This window comes from Phyllostomus discolor, chromosome 6 (assembly GCF_004126475.2).
Source record: "Phyllostomus discolor isolate MPI-MPIP mPhyDis1 chromosome 6, mPhyDis1.pri.v3, whole genome shotgun sequence".
NCBI classification, from domain to species: Eukaryota; Metazoa; Chordata; class Mammalia; order Chiroptera; family Phyllostomidae; genus Phyllostomus; species Phyllostomus discolor.
Window position 1 is genome coordinate 7,714,578 of NC_040908.2, and position 19,536 is coordinate 7,734,113.

General features: G+C 49.5%; 1 protein-coding gene across 2 annotated transcripts in view; it reads left to right on the forward strand.

Annotated features, from left to right (window-relative positions):
• Positions 1-19,536, forward strand: part of VSNL1 (visinin like 1) — an 82,348-nt gene that overhangs the window by 59,682 nt on the left and 3,130 nt on the right. For both annotated transcript variants that reach the window (XM_028517032.2, XM_036027673.1), the window contains exon 3: positions 19,318-19,533. In XM_028517032.2, coding sequence (XP_028372833.1) covers positions 19,318-19,533 — 216 coding nt within the window. The remainder of the gene's footprint in view (positions 1-19,317; positions 19,534-19,536) is intronic.

The following is a 19,536-nucleotide window of genomic DNA, read 5'->3' on the forward strand; positions in this document are numbered from 1 at the left end:
TGTTAGAGTTGAGCAGAGAGTTAAGTGTAAGAGTTAAGATTTGGCTAAATAAATTTGGAAACATATCACCCATAAAGAAAAGAGGGTCATACATTTAAAGCCAGTGGCATGAAAAGATTTTCATGACCTATCACTAAATGATTACATCTAGTCAAATTGCAAACATACATGCTTAAATGTGTGTGTACATAGATACATGTGTAATCAATGACGAGAATGAAGAAAAGGCTTTTCATGGGTATTAATCGCTGCTGTACCCCCAGTGCATGAAACACAGTCAGTGTTCAATAAATTCTTGTTGAATCAATGAATGAACAATATTGCTGTTAATAATAGCTCTCTCAAAGTAGTAGGTTTGGGGATAATTATTCCTTAATTGCTATGTTTTAGATTTTTTTGTTTATAGATAGGTTTTATTCTTCTAGTCTGGAAAAAAACATTGCTGTTTTCATTAAATGAAAATAAAAGTACTTTTTAAAAAAATATCAACACTGAATTCCCTTCAGTAATACATCAAAGAGATCAGTCTTTGGAGGACAATTAGGAAAGATGTGTAGAAATCAGCATGTAAAAAGCCTCTCCTGATTAATATGAAATAAGAACATTACTGTATATGATGGACCTGTATATGGTGGAGGGCTGCCTTCATCCCTGAAGTTGATCAAGAGCTAGCTATTGGTTGAGTTACCCCCTGTGCTCCATGCACCAGGGTTACATAAACGAGTCAGGCATGAATGTTTTCTCGAGTATCTCATAGCAGAGTTGCAGACAGGTGTATAAACAGATCTGTCCCGTGATGAGAGATAAGTGTTCCAAATGAATTGATACACGCAGGGCTCTGCCTTTACTCATAGGAGAAGCCCAGGTGTGGGAGAGTGGGCTGTGGGGTTAAAAGGAAAGAGCAGTCTGGGAAGACAGCTTAGAGGAGGTGACCCTTGAGCTGAGTGACAAAGGCCTAATGGGGAGCACAAGGGGTGAGAGAAAAGAGACATTTCTGCCCTGGCTGGTGTGGCTCAGTGAATTGAGCGCCAGCCTGTGACCCAAAGGTTCACTGGTTTAATTCCCAGTCAGGGCACAAGCCTGGGTTGCAGGCCAGGTCCCCAGTAGGGGGCACGCGAGAGGCAACCACACACTGATGTATCTCTCCCTTTCTTCCTCCCTTCCCCTCTCTCTAAAATTAAACAAATAAAATCTTTTTAAAAAGAGAGATGTTCCTGGCAAAGAGAAACATGTGGACAAAGCATGGAAGAGCACTTAGGAAGGATTTGCAGAAGATCAGTGCAGGCGTGGAGTGCGCGAGGGGTAGGCTGGGAGATGAAGCTGGAGAGGTTTGCAGGACTCAGGTCCAGAAGGGCCTTCTGTGACTGGACTAGGCAGGGTGGCTTTAACCCACGGGCTGTGGGAGTCCTGGCAGGGAGGACCTCAAAGAGCTTTCAGTGGAGAAGTGAAGGATTCGAACATTCCATCTGCATGTGTGCTGACATCAGAGTAGAGACAGGTTGCAGTGCCGCTGGCATGGGCTTGCTACCTATGTACCTGGGCTCTGAAGGGTTTAATGCTCTGATGTTGCCATCTTCAAACTCTTGATAATTGTTTCACAAGGAACCCACATTTTCAGTTTGCCTTGGGCCTGACAAATTGTGTAAAGAATTGACAAGACTAGAGACTGGCTTTGTATTACAGATGACCAGAGAGCAGTCAGAACTTCCTTCTCTCCATCTCTCCCTCTCCCCCTCTCCCAGCCTTTGCATTTGGTAGCTTCTCAACACATCGTCCAGGGAAGGAGAAACAATGGCAGTGTGTCGCATTGCCCAGCCCAGGGTAGATGGGTAGATGCCTACAATGCGTACATGAGAAAAATGAGCCCAAGGCCAAGACCCACCAGGGCTGCCTTCGCCTGGCCTCATACCTTCATTTCTACTCTGCATGGAAATTGGGATCAGCAAGCAAGAAGGGGGTTCTCGGGGAGGCGCTGGAAGAGGAGGAAGACAGGTGTTTTGTGTGTCTGTTTCTATTTTGCTGGGAGCACAACTACTGCAGAAAAGAAAATGGTTACCTCTGTGCTTTGAGTCATATAGGCTCACTGCACCACCCCCCAACCCTTATGTGCTTCGGTCTGTTCCTCTGTAGTCCTGCTGCAGGGCGAAGCCAGCGCTATCTCTCGTCTCACACACACACGCTGCTCTGGACACATGAGGGTTTGTTTTTGTCACCATGAAGGTTTCCCTCCACACATCTCTGTGTGCACCAGCTGCTTAGCAACTAGCTGTGGGGCAGAGCTGGGAAGTCAATGGCGCTCTGGCTGCTGCAACCACAGGTGCCCCACGGGACGAGAAGGGTCCGCCGCAGGGACTTGAGCTGAAGAGCCTGGGAGTGTGACTTCCAGAAGAACACTCCAGAGATCAGGGTCAGGCCTCTGGAGCCACACGAGGAATCCCAAAGTCCTGCTGGGAAGGATGCTCCAGAAAATAGAATCTCGACAGAAAGCCATGGGTGGCGGGAAGCTGCCGGGATGGCTGATAACAGGCAGTAGGCAAATGTAAAAGTGCATCACTGTCTGCTGATAGGACGTGCGGTGGCAGGATCCGGGTTCAGGGCATTGTTTTGGCTGCTCTAAAAGCTCCGCCCTGGTTTACGCCCCGTCTCTGGAGCTTCAGGTCAGAAGTCCTCTCCTCAGGGATCCTCTGCCATAACAGGGAGACAAAACAGATCAGTAGCAGGGCTGTGCAGGTAGATCGCCTAGGTTCACATCTTGGCTCTGCCATTTGCTGGGCGACCTTGCCTCTCTGTGCCTCAGTTTCTTCATCTATGAGACCTACTGCAGAGGACTTAATTGTAAGAATTGAGCTAGAACTCGTAAAAGGACTTAAAACAATGTCTGGCACATGGGTGTGAATCAACGTGTGATCAATTACACTTCAACAGGACAGAGGAGCCTGGTTTTCAGAGACCGCCCAGATTGTAATGTAGACTCCAAAACAGACATCTGCAGGCCTGAGGGCAAGAGGAGGAGAGAGAAGCTACATTTTTGTTTTGTTTTGCTTTGCTCTGTTTTGTCTTAGTGTCTCCTAGCAGTGTACAAAAAGCTTCCACAATCATTTGCATTTACCACTCATGGAGCTGGTTTTTTCACACCCAGTGAAAACGGAGGCACAAAGTGCCCTGCTCAAGGCCACGTGGCCACTTCAGAAGTGGAGGCAGGGTTTGACATGGTCCCTGCGGCTCCAGAGCCCTCATTCATTCCCCTAAGCCAAGCTACCTCCTTTATTGCTTCTCGGAGAAGGATTTCTGATGTCTCTCGGAGGTGTCAGGATTAGCTGAAGAGAACTCCTCCTTGAAATAACATTTCAGAAACTGTTTAAAGCCAGTGGAGTACTGTGGCCTTCCGTGGTGGGCGGTACCTGGGAAGGGGAAACACAGGCCAGGGTTTGGGAGAAATGGAGGGTGCCACCAAGGAGTGAGGACATCGGACACCTGGATTCAGGATGCAAGCCTGGATCCACGCAACTCATCCAAGCTCCACGCACAAGCAGGAGGCCCAGACTGCCTGGCCACTCACACTGGCTTAGGAGCCTGCTGTGTCCGAGGGTGGGGAGAAAAACTGGTGTCCAGGCCTGAGAGGTTATACCCTTTCTCAGAGGCTCACAACTTTCCTGGTTAAAACACAAAACCCTGCTTCCTTGACCAAGGCTACAGCTGTCACATGTACCTATTCCTGAAGTTCACTTACAGCACTAGCCTATACTTCTAGAATCTGGGTAATTAAAACACATTCCTTTGCAATGGACACGTTGTCCAGAGCTACAAGGTTCTGCGTAGTGGCCACAAGCCACAAGCACTCAGAGTGAGGCTGGTGGGGATGAGATGTGTCATAAGTGTGACATCCATATTGATTTCAAAGATTTAGTCTAAAAAATTGTAAAATATTTCATTAATGACTTTAATATTGATTACCTGTTAAAATAATCTAATTTGATGTGTTTTTAATATAGTGAGTTAAATATTATACATCATGCCGAGAAGAAAGGGTGAGCTTTGTTGTCAGAGACTCTGGGATTGAATTTTTACCTCTAGTTTCCTAAGAATAAAAACATGGGCAAAGGGTTTTTCATCTTTTTCAAAGCCTTATTTTGTTTATATAAAAATCTGCAGGGGGAGAATTGACTGGTGGGCCGGCACCTTTGGGCTTTAGTGAGAAGACAGAGAAATCAAATCAGGAAGCCTGGGAGGAGGCACCAGTTCTTCCTGTAGGGAGGACCTGTGTCCCTGGGGTCAGCGAGGTTTCCTTCCTGGGAAGAACAGAGCCCTGAGGATTAAGATGATGCATGTAACGACTCCCACACAGTGCTTGGCTCATGATAGGTGCTCAGCAAGTGAAAGATGCTCTTTTATTATCATTGTTTGTGTTCGTGCAAGGCTGTGTTCTATCTGTGCCAGAAATATAAAAACTGAGGAACACTAAAAAAATACATAGAAACATGATTTCCATTTCTTTTTTTGGAAAAAAAAAACACATGGGACAATCAACCAATAACCACCTCCTATGTGCACCCACTGTGTGCCAGGTGCTGGGCTAGGTGCTGAGTGGGTTGCAGAAAAGCAAATTGTGAGCCTGGATTCCGGTCTGGTTAGAGGGTGGAAAAGAGGCACACCCAAAGTCAATTAGCAATGCAAGGCTGCCAGGGATGGGCGTGTCTCACCTTGAAGAATGCATGGGATGCAACCTGGTGTATCTAAATCTTCCTTTAAACAGCTTCAAGCCCACATAAAACCTAGGTCAACCAGAGTCCAAATTTGCTCAAGACCAGCTGAGGCAAGGAATTTTTCAAAGGAAAGCTGAGGGGTTAGGGACCTCCTTCACCCCACCAGGGCAGTAAAGGAAGTTTATCCACCTCCCCTCCCACCCTCTACTCTGCCCCTCTGCAGCCCTTTAGTGGAAGAACGGAGAGACCAGACCACGTCTCTGGAGCAGATCCCTGCAGAAAACTCCCAGCTGTCTGTCTATTAGCTAGGTCTTGCTGGGCTCCAGAGGCCTGATTCCAGAAGGGAGTCCTGTTTGCTGCAACCTAGAGTCCAGGATCTTCTGGGGGAAGGTGGAGGCTTATTTGGGAAGGACCATGAGACACCCCAAGAGTCAGAACCCAGAAGCGCAGAGAGCAGGAGCATAAAATCCACATAAAAGAGCAGCCGAGCCTGGAATCAGACCCATACTATTTTTCTTTTATTGTTGTTCAAGTGTAGTGGTCCCTATTTTTCTTCCATTGCTCTCACCTGCCCTACCCGACCCTTACCTCCCACATTCAATCCTTTCCCCCACCACCATTGTCTTCGTCCATGAGTCCTTTATACATGTTCTTTGACTTGACCTCCCCGCTTCTTTTCCCCCATTATGCCCCTCTCCCTCCCCTCTGGTCACTTAGTTTGTTCATTATTTCCAAGTCTCTGGTTCTATTTTGTTCACTTGTTTGTTTTGTTGGTTAGGTTCCACTTATAGGTGAGATCATATGGTATTTGTCTTTCACCAGTTGGCTTACTTCACTTAGCATAATATTCTCCAGTTCCATCCATGCTGTTGTGAAGAGTAGGAGTTCCTTCTTTCTTTCTGCTGTATAATATTCCATTGTGTAAAAGTACCACAGTTTTTTGATCCATTCATTTACTGATGGGCACTTCGGCTGCTTTTAGCACCTGGCTATTGTAAATAACACTGCTATGAAAACATTGGGGTACATAGGTTCTTTTGAATTGTGATGGAACCTTCCATATGCTTCCCTGAGGGGGAGCCCTCCACTCCAGTCTCTCCTCCCAAACTCAGACTCCTTGAGGGATTTTTCCGTCCCTGAGGAATAACCCCCAGCAAGGACCAATTTAGAGACTAGACCCCAGGTGCAGGTCACCAGGGAAGTCTGCGGGGAGTTTGCCAGCAGGGGCCACAGTCGGAACCCTTTCCCTTGAAGGACACCAGAGGCAGGAGCCACAGCAGGTAGGCAGCTCAGGCTATGGCACCAGACCTGAAGCCACTCTGTTTTCTAATCACTTGCTGCAGGGTGCGACCCCGGAGCACACATGGATCAGAATAAAAGTTCCCACGCTGTGAGAGAAACTTAGCCATCTGGGCCTTTATCCTCTCTGTAGAACAAGCTGTAGTATCAATGCTTATGCTTCTAAATCTGTGTAACTCTCAGCATCACAGTTGACAAGAGAATCTGATTTAATTAAATTTTTATAGCACTTATTATGCGCTAGGCATGGTTTAAGCACATTGCCGATGTTTCACCGCAAAATCTGTAACAGCCCTCTGACCTGGGTGCCACTGCTAGCTCCATCCACAGAATTTGTCCAATACCACACACCTAGTCAGTGGCAGAATTTAAACTTGTTGGCTCTACAGGCTATACTCTCAGCCAATGAGCCACACACCTCTGATCTAACAAATACAGGAACAGAGACACCAAAAAGGGCAACATCCCAATTGTGCCGCTCACCCTCGCCACACACTCACAGTGGGTCACCCACATCCATTCTGGTCGGACACTGCTCAGCAGCTCCGAACCTCCCACTGGGCCAAGGTGCCCAGATATCCTCGGGGCTATGGGCTTTGGCCAGAGCCAAGGGTCCTTGACCAACTGCTCAGCATCTTTCAGGGCAGCGGGCGGTTATGTGAAGCCACACCTGTCAAAGCGCTGCTCTGCCTGCAGGACAACAAAGGGCATTCTTCCCGAGCTGAGAGTCTCCACCTCGAGCTCAGGGCACTGTAGGGGCAACACCGTGTCCTGCTCTCACTGCTGGGAGCCGGAGCTCAGCTTCCATGCAAGCAAATCTGGGACTGGTGCGGGGCGGATCTTGTTAAGAGGCAGATTCTGATTCAGCAGGTTTGCCATTGAGCCGCAGGGTCTCTGAACCACTTCCCCAGGATTCAGAAGCTGCCAGTCTAGGGACCACACTTTGGAAAGCAGCAGTGTAGTTGCCAGGCATCTGGGATTGGAAGGAGGAGGGCCAGACAGAGAAGTCCGCAGTCCTGTGCTGGAGGGGTGGGTTTGAGCAGGGGTCTGAAGGGGGCGGGAAGGAAGGAGGCACCGTGTCTTTGTGGGGTCTGGGGACTATGTGTGAGGGGGTGTGGGTGACAGAAACCACAGGCCAGCTGGAGGGATGCCCAGAGGGTCTGCTGAGCCTGCCTGGGGCGAGCTGCGCTGCATGACGATGTGCCAGAGGCTGGACCAGGGCTGAGCTGGGGCTAGGGAGACTCAGCTGGGGGTTGATGCTTTCCCTGAGGGGGCAGCCCTGACTCCTGACGAGGAGGCTGTCCTCTCGCATTTCCATAGTTGTCTCTGCAGGGAAAGCAGAGAGTTGCCTTGCGGGGCTGGCTCTGGGTGGGGGTGGGCAGGCAGGCTCCCTCCACCAGGCTCATGAATGAAGATGTTGAGCCTCCCCTGGGAGATCCCTTCAGGTCTTCCCAGAGCAGAGGGAGGGGAGGGGCCACGGCTGGGCAGGACACCCGAAAACAGCAGGCCAAGCAGCCCTAGGTGGTGGCGTGAGAAGGGCACCCCAGGTGCGGGGGAGGTGGTCTGCAGGTGATACATGGAGCACCAGAATCATTTCTCCTCTCAGTTCCTCAGTTTCTCTGTCTGTAAAGCAGGAGACTGAACAAAATGGCTTAAGGCTCTTCATTCCGGGTCTGCATTTCTGCGATTCTACCATAAAGAATGGCAGATGCTTTATGACTGCGAAAGCATTCTCCAAGTACAAGGACTGTTATGAACTTTTACAAGAACAGTCCTGCCCAACAGAAGAATATTGTGAGCCATATGCATTTGAAATGCTCTAATTACTGTACTTAAAAGGGTAGAAAACACAAGTAGAATTAATTCTATTAACATTTTATTGCATTTCCTCTGTTCGGTTCTTGTTCTGCAGCCAGCCCTTTCTATGCCTCTGGAGGCAGACCTGAAACTCCGTGGGACCGGCGTAGTGAGGGTAGAACTTATAGTAATGGGGGGCGGTGATAAGTTGGGGGGAAACATGTGAGAGTTGGTAGGAAGGTTCTTCCTGTCCAGGAAACGGAGGGCACGTCTTCTGAGGCAGTGGTCTTTAAGGGGTTTGTTTCTCACAAAGGCATTCAGCTTGGGCAGATAGAACTCGCTGGCTCAGGCTGTCATCCTTGTCACTGTCACCAGGCGTGTTGCACAGGGTCTCTCTCCAGGGTTGGCAGAGCTGGTGGCCTCTGGCATTGCAGCAGGATGCTGACTGAGAGGCAGCCAGGCTGCACGTTCTTCCACTGTCACCATGACGCTGCGAGATGAGCTGGGCCTGGGGGGCAGTGGGGATTGATCCCCAGGAGACCACCTAGTTCCAGGAGGAGCTGGGGAAGGGAAACAAATGACCACTTTCAGAGCCAGTTGCAAAATCTGCTGTTCTGTGCACTTTAGTTGAAGTAAATTAAGAGAATAACAGATGAGGACTTCTTTCCCAGTTTTCTCCAAAGGGACCAGCCTTCTACCAAGCATCAAAGATCCTCAGCCCTTCCCTCGTTTCAAAAAGGAGTTTCTTTTCAAGTTGATAAGACAGTCTTCTTTCTAATCTAGCAGATTAGCTTTTCATGGCAACTCATGACAATTTTCAGAGTGTAATTTACTATCGTGGACCTCCTATTTTGTGGGAAGTGCTAACAGTGGACCGATCTATGTTGACGGCTCACAATTAATCAGCAAGAGAAACACCATGGGAGCCCCTGTCCCAAACCAAAATGCCATTGATCCAGTCTGTGATGTGAATCAGGTATTGAACAGACATAAAGAGAGAGTTCGTCTGGTTATAAAGTCAGAGTAACCAATGAGTCTCCTTCAGGGCCTGTGTCATTGCCGACAGAGACAGAGATGAAGATACCGAGAGAGATGTAGCCACCCTTCCCAGTTTGCCCTGTCAGTAGGACATCTGAGCCCAAGGGGGCGGTAGGTGCTTTGGTTAATGATGAGTCCAAAATCAGGAAAGTAACACACATTTGCCCCACATTCCTTTTTTATTCCTTTATTTTTGAAATTCCACTTCCAGAATCAGAACAGTAAGTAAAACATTCTAACTAAAAGGAATTTTGAGGCTTACTGATTTATCCCCACATTTTATATCCAGGGAAATGGATGTCTTAAGGGGTACAATGGCTTAACTTTGATCACATCTAGACACCCTGTCACAAACCCAGCATCCTAAGCAACAAGTTGCTTCCTTTATGCATCCTAAGCATTTATAAAGCACCTAGAGTTTACCGTATCCTATTCCAAGAGCACTGAGAATACGATAAAGAACAAAGCATAATATTTTCACTAAAGTAGAGGTGCTTTTGGCTTTTCTCATGGCAAGAACTCTGAGGCGAGGGGTCCTGTCCACTTCTACCTCTCATTAGCCTGGGGGGCTCCTGCTTTCTTTCAAGGACACCACACTCCTGCAGCCCCCGGGGAAAGAGACCAAGTATTAGACCTAAAAATGAGGGAGGAGTCTGAATTTCTGCTACTGATATGTAGTTTTTTAGAAAAATGTAACAGAATGTCCCTGGGAGTTCATGACCTTCTGGGGGCAGTGAAGCAAGGGTCAAAGTGCAATAGGGACCTAGTCTAGGACATAAAAAAAATGCTTCCCCTGTCCCAAAAGGCAAAAGCCCCTTTTCTAGACATTTATTCAGGACCGATTTTCTTCTCAAAGAGATGGAGTTACGCAAGAACCATGAATGAACAGTGCTTGCCTTGTAATAAAGACTGGGGTCTGGAGGAAGTCACGACTGTAGAAAATGGATACTGTCCCCTGGAGGACAAGTGCAGGGGCAGCTCTGAGAAGTGACCTCGGGATCTTGGTGGCCCCTGTGGGGGCGGGGTAGGACGGGTATGTCTTAGGCTCCCCCCAGAGAGTCCCCACGTGGAAGCTCCCGTGCTCAGCAGCTTCTACCTCTGATCCGGTGCATCTGCTGGAGCACAGGGACCAGGCGTCACACTCGCTGTCACTCCCGTTGCCTCCCCTCACGCTCCCTGCTGCCCACGCAGAGCTCAGCACAAAGCCTGGTAGCAACGAGGCTTCCGTGAGGATCTGCTGAATGAACACTCTGGCAAGAAACAGTTGTTGGGCTCACCATTCCTAATTAAGGGGAGATGTTGCTCTCCTCCTTCTAGCCACGTGACCAAGCTCCTATACTGCTCTGGGGATGATTCATGCCTCTGTGAATCACCACCTAAGGCAGCAATGGGAATGACAGGTCTCCAAGCCAACTGGTGAGCCTCCTTTAGCACAGTGAGTTATGACAGCCGTCAGAACACTTTTCAGCCCTTTCAGTGGTCACTGTGTGGATGTGATGCTGTCTCTTCAGGCTTGAGAAAGACCTGCAACGCTGAGTTACTTGGATAGACAGATACTTCCTTACGGAGCACCTGTGCGGCCTGGCCCTGTACTGGGTGCCAGGGAATACAGGTTGGGGGAGATGCAGAACCTGGCCATTCTCTGCCTCCATTTAGCTTCTAGTCCCCTGGGGGAGAGCGGCATGGCATTAGTCAAACAGCCCCATGAACATTCTGCCACAGTTCTGATCCCACAGTGTTGCCAAGAATGGGACTCAGTGATGTGCCTGTAGGGGACCTGGGCTCAGCGAAGGATTTCCTGAGAAAACAAAGACAGAATCAAGGTCTGCAGAGTAAATAGGAGTTAACTGGTTTGGGGCAGAAAAGGAACATTCCTGACAAAGGGAGCAACGTGACTGTGGCTGAGAGCGCGTGATGAAGAAAGTCTGAGGAGCAGGGGAGGGGACCAGAAACTCGACCCAGAGGTGGGACGGGCCTGGGAGGGCTCGAGGGCCGTGCATCCTTCTGCTCCTTCCCCTGAGAACAATCCTATAGGAAGCGGATGTGAGCAAACCCACTCGGGTGTGGAAGGGTCGCTCTGGAGCTGTGGGGGGACTGGATTGCAGAGGCTGGAGAGGGAGTGGAGAGGGAGCAGTTAGGAGGCAAAGACTGTGTAAGGTCAGTGGGGCTGGAGAGGCAGCCCAGCCAGTGCGGGTCCTGCTCCCAGTGAGGCCTCCTGGGGTGAAGAGCCTGAAACCACACCGAATACCAAGTTAATCCTCAAGGGCTCCAGCTTGGCCAGCAGCCCAGGCTGTGTGCAGAGGCCTTCCCCCAACCCTGCTCTCTAGGGGGGCCATCTTTAAGCCTCAGGGTATGGGATGCAGCAGGGCAGACTTGAAGGGTCCGGGGGAGGGGAGGAGGGCCTGCAGCATCCAGAGGCAAAGTTCGCGTGGAGCCTCAGAGATCCTCCGCATCTGTCATCTCCAGTAAATCTCACAATTCTATGTAATAGGTATTCATTCTTATTGCCCCATTTTGTGGATAAGGAAACTAAGGCTCAGATAGGTTAACTGACTTAGCCAACATCGCACAGTGAAATGGAACTGGGCTCCCATCCCACCTCTGCCCCTCATCAGCCTTGGGTGGGTGGGTCCTGATTTCTTTCAAGGACGGACCACACTCCTGCAGCCTAGTGTGCTGGGGCGGGGTTGGGGGTGGGGGAGTGCCAAGTATCAGTGTTGTGCTGGGCCACAGCTGAGGTCCAGGAGGCTGACCGAAATCCTCCGCCTTGGTCTTGGTTGGTACATCTTCCCTCCACAGCTGCGGTGACCACAGAGCTGGGAACCACAGCCCCCATTCGCCTGCCCTGGGCACAGCCTGCTGCTGGGATGGAAGGGGTGAGCCTGGACCAGTGTGAGGGGCCATATGCATGCCCCTTTTTTCCCTACAGGGTATGTCCTGCTCCCCATATGCCTGCTATAAGGCTCAGCCCTGCTAACAAAAACAGAGACAGGGAGTGGGTTCAGGAGGAGTCCGTGTGGGGAGGCGGAAGCAGACCAATGGGCAGAGAGAGGCAGAAACATGTGGACCCCCCATCCCGTGGCTGAGTTGGATTGCAGCTCAGTGTTGGAGCCGGGGCAGGTCTGCCAGGAGTGGGAGAGGCAGCATTCCGCACACTGAGCTGGGTTTGACTCCAGCCCACCCCACGCCCTTAGTGGTACCACCTTATACCAGTTGCTTAACCCAGAACTGACCTCAGTGCCTAAACTTCTTGAGGAGCCAGCTGAGGGAGCCTGTGATCCCGCCGAGGGCCTTGCTCCCTGACAGGCAGCAGGGCCTGAGGACGTGGGTCCTGAGCCAGGTCGTCCACAGGAGGCTGGAAGCCTCTAACCCCAGCAGAGGTGAGGGCAGATGAGCTAGAGGCACAATAGGCACGTTTCAGGGCTGCAGTAAAGAAGATCCTGCCCTTAGGGAGGCGACTGTATTCGTGGGTCCACAAGCCAGAGAGTATAGGCTTCTGACATTGGAGAACAAAGGAGACAGTGGACCTGAGCCGGATGGCAGCCCTCTCCAAGGCTGGGCAGTGGAGCGGTGCAGGAATCCTCTTCTGTCCTTTGATCCCATCGTGAACTCTATGTCAGGCCGATGCATGGGCAGAAATCTAGTGTGAGGTGTGAGGGCCGCCCCATCAGCCAGGAGCTGGGCAGTGGACAGAGCCCTGGAGAGACCATCTCCATCATGGGCCTTGCTGCCTCCCACTCTGACACAGCAGAGCAGGTGTCACAGTGGGCCACACCTGGGCTTGTGCAAACATCCCTGCTTCTGAGGACTGGGCCAGGGCACCTCTGGGGACCTGCATCCCCCATCAGAGTGAGGCAGGCTCTGGGAGAGGGAGAGTCTAAATGTTCGACTCTGAAGTTAGAACCATTTCTGGAGAGATGAGGCATACCAGCAGCAAGATGGGGCAGAGGAAAGACTGGGAGGGAATGAAGTACAGTGTTTTGAGACCCTTTCTTAATGCCGCCACCAAACAGCCTCTGGGCCACCCTGGTGTGTGCGTGTGTGTTGGGGGGGGGGGGTGTCCAGCATGCAGAGGCAGTGACACAGTGCATATTCAGCACAAGATGCCTGTGGCTCATTCACCACCCCTCTCAATATTCACAATTGAATTGATTATTGCAAAGAAATACAGGGTTTGGGCCTGCTGTCTTTGGGGAGCTGTCTTCTGGGAGAGCTGATTAATTCCTGCAAAATCTCCCGCTGTAGCCTGGGAGGGACAAAGACTGCAAGGACTGCCTGGAGTTTTCTTCTACACGGTGGTTGGTTCCCAGTGAGGATGTGATCCAGGCTTGCATGAGCCCAGGAAGTTCCAGACTCGAAAACCATTCCTAAGCTATGATGAAGAACAGCTCGCATAATAGGGTGGTGGGAGGAAACTGTACACTCGTTTTTTAAATGTTTTATGCTCATCTCATCTCTTTAGTTTGTAGCTCTATATACACACTTACAATTTATCATAGTGTATTTTATAAACTACATAGTGTATTTTATGTAGCTATTAATATCTGCTTGCCCCACTAATCTTAATGTGCTGAGTCTTTCTGTTTTACTCAGCACCAAACACAGTGCTTAACACATAGTTGCTGCTTAACAGATGTTTGTTGAGTTAATGTGTCGTTAAAAAAAAAACAAAAACAACTATCCCTCAGGTGCGTTTTGGTAATTTCTTTGTAGTACTCGTACAATGCCAGAAGGGGGCGATAAATATCCACAGCTGAGGATTTTTAGCGTTAGAGACAAGGGAAGCTAGAAATTACATAATGCAGCAAATATTTTTGCTTCATCAAATGTGGAATTAGGTTTATTTCCTCAGCTAATACTCGACTAAAAGAAACAACAAGATGTGGCAGAAATGATCAGACAGGCTATTTGCCTTCAGCTCCTGCGTCTGCCACAGACAGATGGGAACCTCTACAAAAAAATGCCTTGACCTTTGAAGCTCGCTTCCTCACCCACAACAGGTAGTGCGCAGCAGTAGGTTAGGGTGTAAGGACTAAATGAAGCAACAAACATTAGAAGTTTTAGAACCAAGCCCACTCCAGGGCTGTGTGATAATCACAAAAGCTTGCCAACAAATGATGAGGCAGATGAAAATCTCCCTAACTTTCCCCTCCTCCTATTCTGTATGTTCTTCCTCTCAGCAAGGTGTTGCCACAGACTGACACAGCGGGAAGAGAGTTAGGAGTTTGCTGGACTTTTCTGAGACCCCGTTTCCTGGCCCAGGTGGTGGAGCTGAGGATAAGCATTTGACAGGAGGATTGTGAGAGCAAACGACAGAGCATAGGTCATACTAGTCAGTAGAGAACCCAGGAGTCACGTGTGGCTGTCGACACTGATGTGTGAATTAAATAATATCAAGGCATTCGGTGTTTCTGTCACACACATAACATTTCAAGGGTTACGTACAACCCTGATTGCCCACAGTACTCTATGAGGGTTTTTTTTCTATTTTATTCCCCACACCTAACACAATGGTTACACATGGCTAGTGGCTATCAATTTGAACAATGTGGTTTATAGCTATCCCATCATCACAAGAAGTTCTGTGGGGCAGAGCCGGCTAGAATCTAATAGATGTTCAATAAGTGGTAGGCGTTTTCAGCAGCAGCATTTGTTACCCGCAAGTTGGCCCTGCAAGTGTGCCTTCCATGTGGTCTCATTCAGTCAGATGGTATGCAGCACCTACCGTCTGCAGAACCTGTGCTATCGGCTGTGGGTACACAGGTGAGCCAATGGACTGTGCAGTCTGGGAATCTTAGTTCGGTAATAGATATTAAATAAATAATCCCCTAAATGAATAGGAATGGCAGACGGTGTAACCTCTGTCCTAAAAACTTACCTCTCTGTTACTAAGTAAAAATTAAGGACCAAACCATCCCCTTGGGTTGTCTTAAGGATTCTAGGAGATGCTGAATATGTGATTGGTTGCAACTACATGGTACAGTTATTAGGAAGAAGAGTTCAAAGAGAAATTAGTTCACTCATTTATTCACTAATAATCACTGAGCACCTAGTCTGTAGCAATTAGGTGCTGAACAAAATAGCATATTAGCCAAGGCTCTCTGCCCTCCTGGAGTTGACACTTCTCATGGAGAAAGAAAGATAATGAATAAATAATTAAAATATGTTGTATGGTGGTCAGCTTTTTGGAGAAAAAGCAGTGAAGCTGTATAGGGAATTCTGCGAATGCAGGAGTTGACATTTTAATGACTATTTTAATGTTTCTCAAGACCATTCAGTTGTAGTGAAAACCCTTCTCTTGCCTTGTGGGAGCATGTGCATTCAGGTAATGCAACATTCCCATTTCACAGAGGAAAGTGAGTGGCTCAGAGAAGTGACACTAAGACAAATCAAAGATGTGCAAGACCACAGACTCCGGCTCACCAGGCGTTCGTGGAGCTTCTCCTTGAGAGGCCCTGTGGGAAGAGCTGGGGTGAGGGCGGGGCGCAGAGATGAGCAAATCGTCACACGGGTCAGGAGGAATAGAGATCAGGATAGGTCTGAGCCACAGGGTGTGGAGAGATCCATCCAAATAAGTGAAGCACAAACCAAGCACGGGGGGAGATTCAGTCCAGCCTGAAAGTTTTATGGCGGTGGAGCATTCGAGATGGACAGAAAGAAAAGATGGGATTTCTTGACTGACCAAGATGGCCTGGGGTGACAGAGGGGAGGCACGTGAAGTGTGAAAGCAAGAGGTGTATTTAGTGACACCTAGGGACAGAGTCGGGACACAGGAGCATAAAGCAGAGGAACGAGAGGCACGTGAGAAGTCAGACGTCTGTAACCCAGAGGAGGGCCCTCGCCAGAACCTGGCCATTTTGACACCTTCACCTTGGACTTCCAGCCTGTAGAACTATGAGAATAATTCCTGCTGTTTCCAAGCCACCCAGTCTGTAAGTTTGTTGTAGCAGCCTGAACTATAATACTAAGACATCAGTGAAATATATACAATTGCTTATATGCAATTTTTCAACCTCCAACTTCTCTTCTCTATTATATTAAAAGACTTGTAGATTATGAATGCCACCAAAAATTATTTTCACACGAACGTGTAATACAGGTGTGGAAGCAAAGTGCATTGACTTTAAAAAAAGAAAAACACATTTTAAGCAACAATATGCAAAAAAAAAATACTTCTACTTCTCAGGTACTGGTTCCCTCTAAGAGAAGTGAATATGATGAGTTCAAGATGCCGATTTCTTCCTGAAGAAGCTGAAGGGAGTGTGGCTTTGTTTTTCGGTGGTGATCCAGCCAGAGCTAAATTGTCTCATCAGAAGGAGGAGCACTCCCCTGATTGGAAAGGCTCAGAGCACTCAGAGCATGATGAGACGTTTCCAAAGGAAACGGCCCCTTCAGAGGTTTGAGGGCTCTCGCACACCCAGTTTTTCAGGCACAAACACATTGGCTGTAAAAGTCAGTTATAGACCTTCTGCAAGGAGTATGTAACTTTCATAGCTCAAACTTTACCATTGATTTTTTTTTCTCAAGGATATCTAGACTATATTAATTTTTAATATACTGACCTAAGGTGCCCGGCTACTTTTAGATAAAGCTGTCAGATAGCCCTTGGCTTAAAAATATGCTGTGCAAGATAAGACAGGCAAAGGACTGCATGGCCAGAAAACCTCTCAGATGGAGAAAAATAATCGCCAGTGGTGTCATGTCGGCGCCTACGGGAAAGGCTGGCAGGAAAACAGCCCTAAGGAGACTCGGATCAGCCAAGAGGCCCAGTCCGCTCTGCTCTTAGGTTATTTCACAGATGCCAGCTCCGCCCAAGATCCCTGGACGGATGGACCCTTCAGCAAACATCACTGCCTAGAACAAGATGAAGACCACTTGTGCACAAGGCACAGAGGGTACTGTGATACAATAAGTACCCATATGGTCTTAGTCCTGGTTCCTGACACAAAAATTCTCAGACTCTAGGAATCTCTGGAGTGATAACAGTGTCTTTTGTGTGTTAATGAGGTGACTGGTGGCTGGAGGCCGCTAGGTAACTGCAGGATGGGGGCTGGTCAGGGAAAGACCAAAGCAGGATTAGAGGGCCAGAACTTTCAACCCCACCCCAGACCTCTAGAGAGGGAGGGGAGCCTGGAGATAAATCCCCAGTGGCTGGTGATTTAATCAACCACGCCTACGTAATGAAATTCCATGAAGCCCCGTACACTGTAGGGTTCAGGACCTTCCGGGTTGGCGGACACATGGAGGCGCTGGGAGGGCAGTGTGCCCAGAGAGGACGTGGAAGCCCCCCACACCGCCCCCCATGCCTGTCCTGGGCATCTCTTCTGTTGGACTGTTCCTGAGTTGTTCCTTTACACCTTCAGAACACACTGGTAACAGTGAATGAAGTGCCTTTCTGAACTCTGTGAGCCCCTGTAGCACGTTTTCAAAGGAGGGGCTAAGAGACCCCCCAACTTTACAACAAATCTATCAGAGGTACAGGTGGCAACCTGGGACTTGTGACTGACATCTCCAGTGGGGGCAGTCTTGTGGGACCGTGCCCTTGACCTGTGGGGTCTGTGCTGACTGTCGGCAGTTAGTGTCCGAACTGAACTGAATTACTGGGCACCCAGGTGGCGTCCAGAGAGTTGGAGAACTGGTGGTTGTGCAGGGGAGAAACTCCACAAGGCTGGCGTCGGAAGTCTGAGTAAAACGTAGTTCAGAGCACGTGAGGATCAATGTTACCTGTTTAGAAATTTTCAAGTTCAAATTGCTCAGTTTAAAACTCAGCACCTGGCAACACACGGTCAGGGGCCTAAGCTCCTGAGAGGGGGAGGCTGCAGAGCAGGGGACAGGAGAAGGGAGCCGCTTCCCTCCAGAACGCCCCTGCTGGAAGCCGCTGTAGGGTTTTAGGAAGTCTTTGTGCACGTCGGGGTTCCAGCTCGAGCTGACAGCAGGACTGTTGTGAGTTTCACGTTGGTTTCCCCCATTAAGTGCGAGAGGTCCCCGTCTCTGTGTTCCCAGCACTGAAGACAGGGCGTGGAAGGACGAAGGTCACAATGGATTGTGATGAATGGTGCACAGTGAAAGACAGCAGACATGTGGTATGTTGAGGGGATGAGGGAATGAAGGAGAAAGTCGCCCTTCACCACCATAGGAAGAGACGTTGCTTGATGAAAAAAAAATGGTTGTCAAGTTTTTGTTTTCTGAGATGAATAAAACGATTGCCATTGTTTTCCACCTCTGAGTCTGAGGGTGGTTCGTTGCAAAGCAGTAGCAACCAGAACGGGTCTTGTGTCTGGAAGTGGCTGCCACTGAAATTCAAGCCTAAGTTGGCTCCTCCTCCCTGCAATGCTGGCCCCTTCCCGGGACCTCCTGTACGGGGTCCTGACATGGGAAAGCATGTTTTCTCTCTGGAGGGAAATCACCTACCTCCCAGCATGCTTCTAGGTGCAGAAGGGGTGGGCAGCAGGTCCCAGGGCAGGATGCACAGTGAGGAACAGAAACTCAGGGTCCCCAAAGGGCCAGCCTGTCCCACTAACAAGTGGCAAAACTTACAAAGGAACAACAATACCAGTGACAACCTCAAGAATATGCTTTGAATTTTGTATTTGCTGGATTTATTCATCCAGAAACACATATGTACTTTCTCTGCTTTAAAATAATGTATGGTTAATGGGGCAAGTGTAATGGGGTTTTGAGGTTTGCTTCTTTTCTACCCTCCCACCTGGAGAATGTCCTTCAGCTTTGCTTCGGCAGACAGAGTCCCTGCCATTGGTGACTGCCTTAGACTAGTCCGGGGCCAAGGCCACTGCCTCATGCTGCACGGCCCGGCTTCTCAAGGTCTGCGCTGCCTTCCCCTCCTCTGTCTGTCTGTCTTCCCCAGCACCTTTGCCACCTCATGGCTCTGAGAAGAAACCCCTTTCTGTCTGGCAAAAGCAAGCCCAGTCGTGTTCTATTTGTAATGACTTCTAAATGCCTGCTCTACAGAAGAAAAGCCAGAGATGGCAGCAGGCTGGGGCAGGGAGCTGGCAGAAGGAGGAAGGAGGTACAGGCAATCTCACTCCAGCCACATGGGGTGGTGGGCCCAGACTGTCACATGAGAAATGTGGAAGTTCATGTAGCACTGACCCACACAGGGAGAGGAGTCTGCCACCTTCCCCCGTCCTTGCCCTTGTTGGAGTGGCCAGAGAGGCCACAGATGAGGGGTGCAGCTACCTGCACCTGGGTCCATCCTCGCCTGCAGGAAACACCAAGGATGCCTGTGAGGGAGGTCCGTGGAGAGACGGACTGATACCCTGTGCCTGCCCTTGGCCTTGAGCACTGGGCCAAATGGCTGTTCAGATAGGAGAGGCTGTCACGGCCCCTCTGGCAGTGGCATATGAGCATCCATGGTGCTGTGGCCATTTGTTCTGTCCTGGCTCAGACCTCAGCCGAGACCGGGGCCTGTGCTTCTTTCCCTGCTGACACCTGAACAACGTGTGTCTGTTCTGCTTTGTAGTTCTTCCCTTACGGAGACGCCTCCAAGTTTGCCCAGCACGCCTTCCGAACCTTCGACAAGAACGGGGACGGCACCATTGACTTCCGAGAGTTCATCTGTGCCCTGTCCATCACCTCCAGGGGCAGCTTCGAGCAGAAACTGAACTGGGCCTTCAACATGTACGACCTGGACGGCGATGGCAAGATCACCCGCGTGGAGATGCTGGAGATCATTGAGGTG